Raw genomic sequence first — 1,872 nt, 5'->3', positions numbered from 1 at the left:
GTCATCCATATCTACATCTGAGTATTCCTCTACTCCTTCATCAACCTGAGACAACAACTAAATAAAATAAATATTAAAAATCAGATAAATCTTAATATATGAATTTAAGCATTTGTTTGGATATTTAATTTCAAGACTAAATGTAAATCTGTGAATTTAAGCATTTGTTTGGACATATAAGTAGATATTTCTCTAGCATGCAGGCAAAAATTTTCCTAAACTTACTTTGTCATTGTCAAGTATTTCAACTCCTTCATAAGCTATCTCCTTCATGAACTTCCTCACATAATAGCCACATTCAGTACTTTCCGGCTGACATGGACACTATACAATTAAAAATATCAAAAAGTGTGAAACCGTTGCGATTTAAGTTTAAAGTAAAGGCCTTTTTCTTTACAAACACTTATTTAAATGGAAAATCAAACCCGGGATTGTAGGGTAACACGATGATGTCATTGCCATTTCTTAAATGACAAAATAGATCATTAACTTCCTTCCAACCTAATAATCATCGTCAGAAATAACCTTTTTCATTTGAGCAACAATCTTAACTCACAAAAAATAATAGAAAAAGAGTTAGGCTACTTTATATATATAAATCTATCTATTATACTAAAGCAAAATAAAGGTTGACTATTTGACCATGATGTGGCAGCTCTCTTTGGCCAGAGAATTGAGAATTTGGGCGGCATTTTCCTTTCTCTCCTTTCTTATTCAATTTCACAAGCGCCTAATTCTCAATCAATAGTTGTTTCCCTCATTCTCTCTTCTTTCCAAAATCACTTCAAAGAAACCCTAAAACCATTTGTCTGCGGTTCAAGCAACAAGGTCTGTTTTCTTTTGTCTTTTGGTTTACATGATTCTCCTATCTTAATGCTTTCATTATATTTAAAATTGTAAAAGAGAAACAAAAGAGATATGGAGCAGATGAGAGATGCAGACGGGAGATGGTCATGTATTTCTGATTTTTTTTTTCTGAAATCGCCATTCGTATAACGTATTTGTATTTCATATTGTTTCCTAACAACATCAATTTCCTCTTGATTCAGGTAATGTTAAGTCTTCCATGCTCCAATGATTGTCGCCACACTTTGATCGCTGCCACTTCCCCTTTAATTTCGGTATGTTTCTTCATCCCTAACTGTGTTGTTTTGAACATTTATGACAATTTTATTCTTTGGTCCGATTAAATTTACTTCTGGGTTCACGCCTTTCTTCGGATTTTGTTTTTTTTATGAATTGAATAACTTTTCAATGCTTGCATAACTCGATACAACATAATCGTTTTTAGGGTTTTTTTTTTATGATTATGGTGTGTTGGTTTTAAGGCTGTTGTTGTAAAAGACGTGACTACCGGTGATTATATCTTAAACGGCGGCGAAACTTACGATTTGGCAGTTATTGGTTAAGATAAGAAATTAGGGCACCGATTGAATACGATGTCGTCTTCTTCTTACCGGAATCATTACACGAATCCGATGAGTTGATATTGAATTTGACGTTTGAAGTTTCGGCAAAGCTTAAATCTCAAAGAGAGCTTATTGATTGATTAAACTCCGGAAGGCAAACCTCTAAAGGTTATTCCAGATTTTGACTTTCTTTTTTTAATTTTTTTTTTATCAGGGTTCTTCTTTATCTGATGTTTGGGTATGTGGGTATTCTTGATTTTATCTATATTTAACTCATGATTATAACAGATTTTGACTTGATTTTTCTTTTTTTTTAACAGGGTTCTTCGTTATTTGATGTTAGGGTTTGTGGGATTATACCAGATTTTGACTTTCTTTTTCAAAAGTTTAAACAGGGTTCTTCTTTATATGATGTTAGGTTTTGTGGGTGTTTCTTGAATATTAGATAGAAATATATGAGAAG

General features: G+C 32.4%; 1 protein-coding gene across 1 annotated transcript; it reads left to right on the top strand.

The window, feature by feature from the left end:
• The first annotated feature begins 411 nt into the window (after positions 1–411).
• LOC110897283 lies at positions 412–1,571 on the top strand. The gene is made up of 4 exons (XM_035981828.1): positions 412–433; positions 656–828; positions 1,050–1,121; positions 1,329–1,571. Exons 1-4 carry the CDS (start codon positions 412–414, stop codon positions 1,407–1,409), a joined length of 348 nt encoding a protein of 115 aa, XP_035837721.1. The 3' UTR covers positions 1,410–1,571.
• The last annotated feature ends 301 nt before the right edge of the window (positions 1,572–1,872 follow it).

The sequence above is a fragment of the Helianthus annuus genome, chromosome 13, assembly GCF_002127325.2.
Source record: "Helianthus annuus cultivar XRQ/B chromosome 13, HanXRQr2.0-SUNRISE, whole genome shotgun sequence".
In the NCBI taxonomy this organism is placed as follows: domain Eukaryota; kingdom Viridiplantae; phylum Streptophyta; class Magnoliopsida; order Asterales; family Asteraceae; genus Helianthus; species Helianthus annuus.
This window is presented reverse-complemented; position numbering and strand designations above follow the sequence as displayed.

Excerpts from the sequence above, each read along its gene's own strand:
- LOC110897283 (XM_035981828.1), top strand. The coding sequence starts at position 412 with ATGGAAAATCAAACCCGGGATT. Across the intron at positions 829-1,049 it reads TCTGCGGTTCAAGCAACAAG|GTAATGTTAAGTCTTCCATG; the intron begins GTCTGTTTTCTT and ends CTCTTGATTCAG. Across the intron at positions 1,122-1,328 it reads CCACTTCCCCTTTAATTTCG|GCTGTTGTTGTAAAAGACGT; the intron begins GTATGTTTCTTC and ends GTTGGTTTTAAG.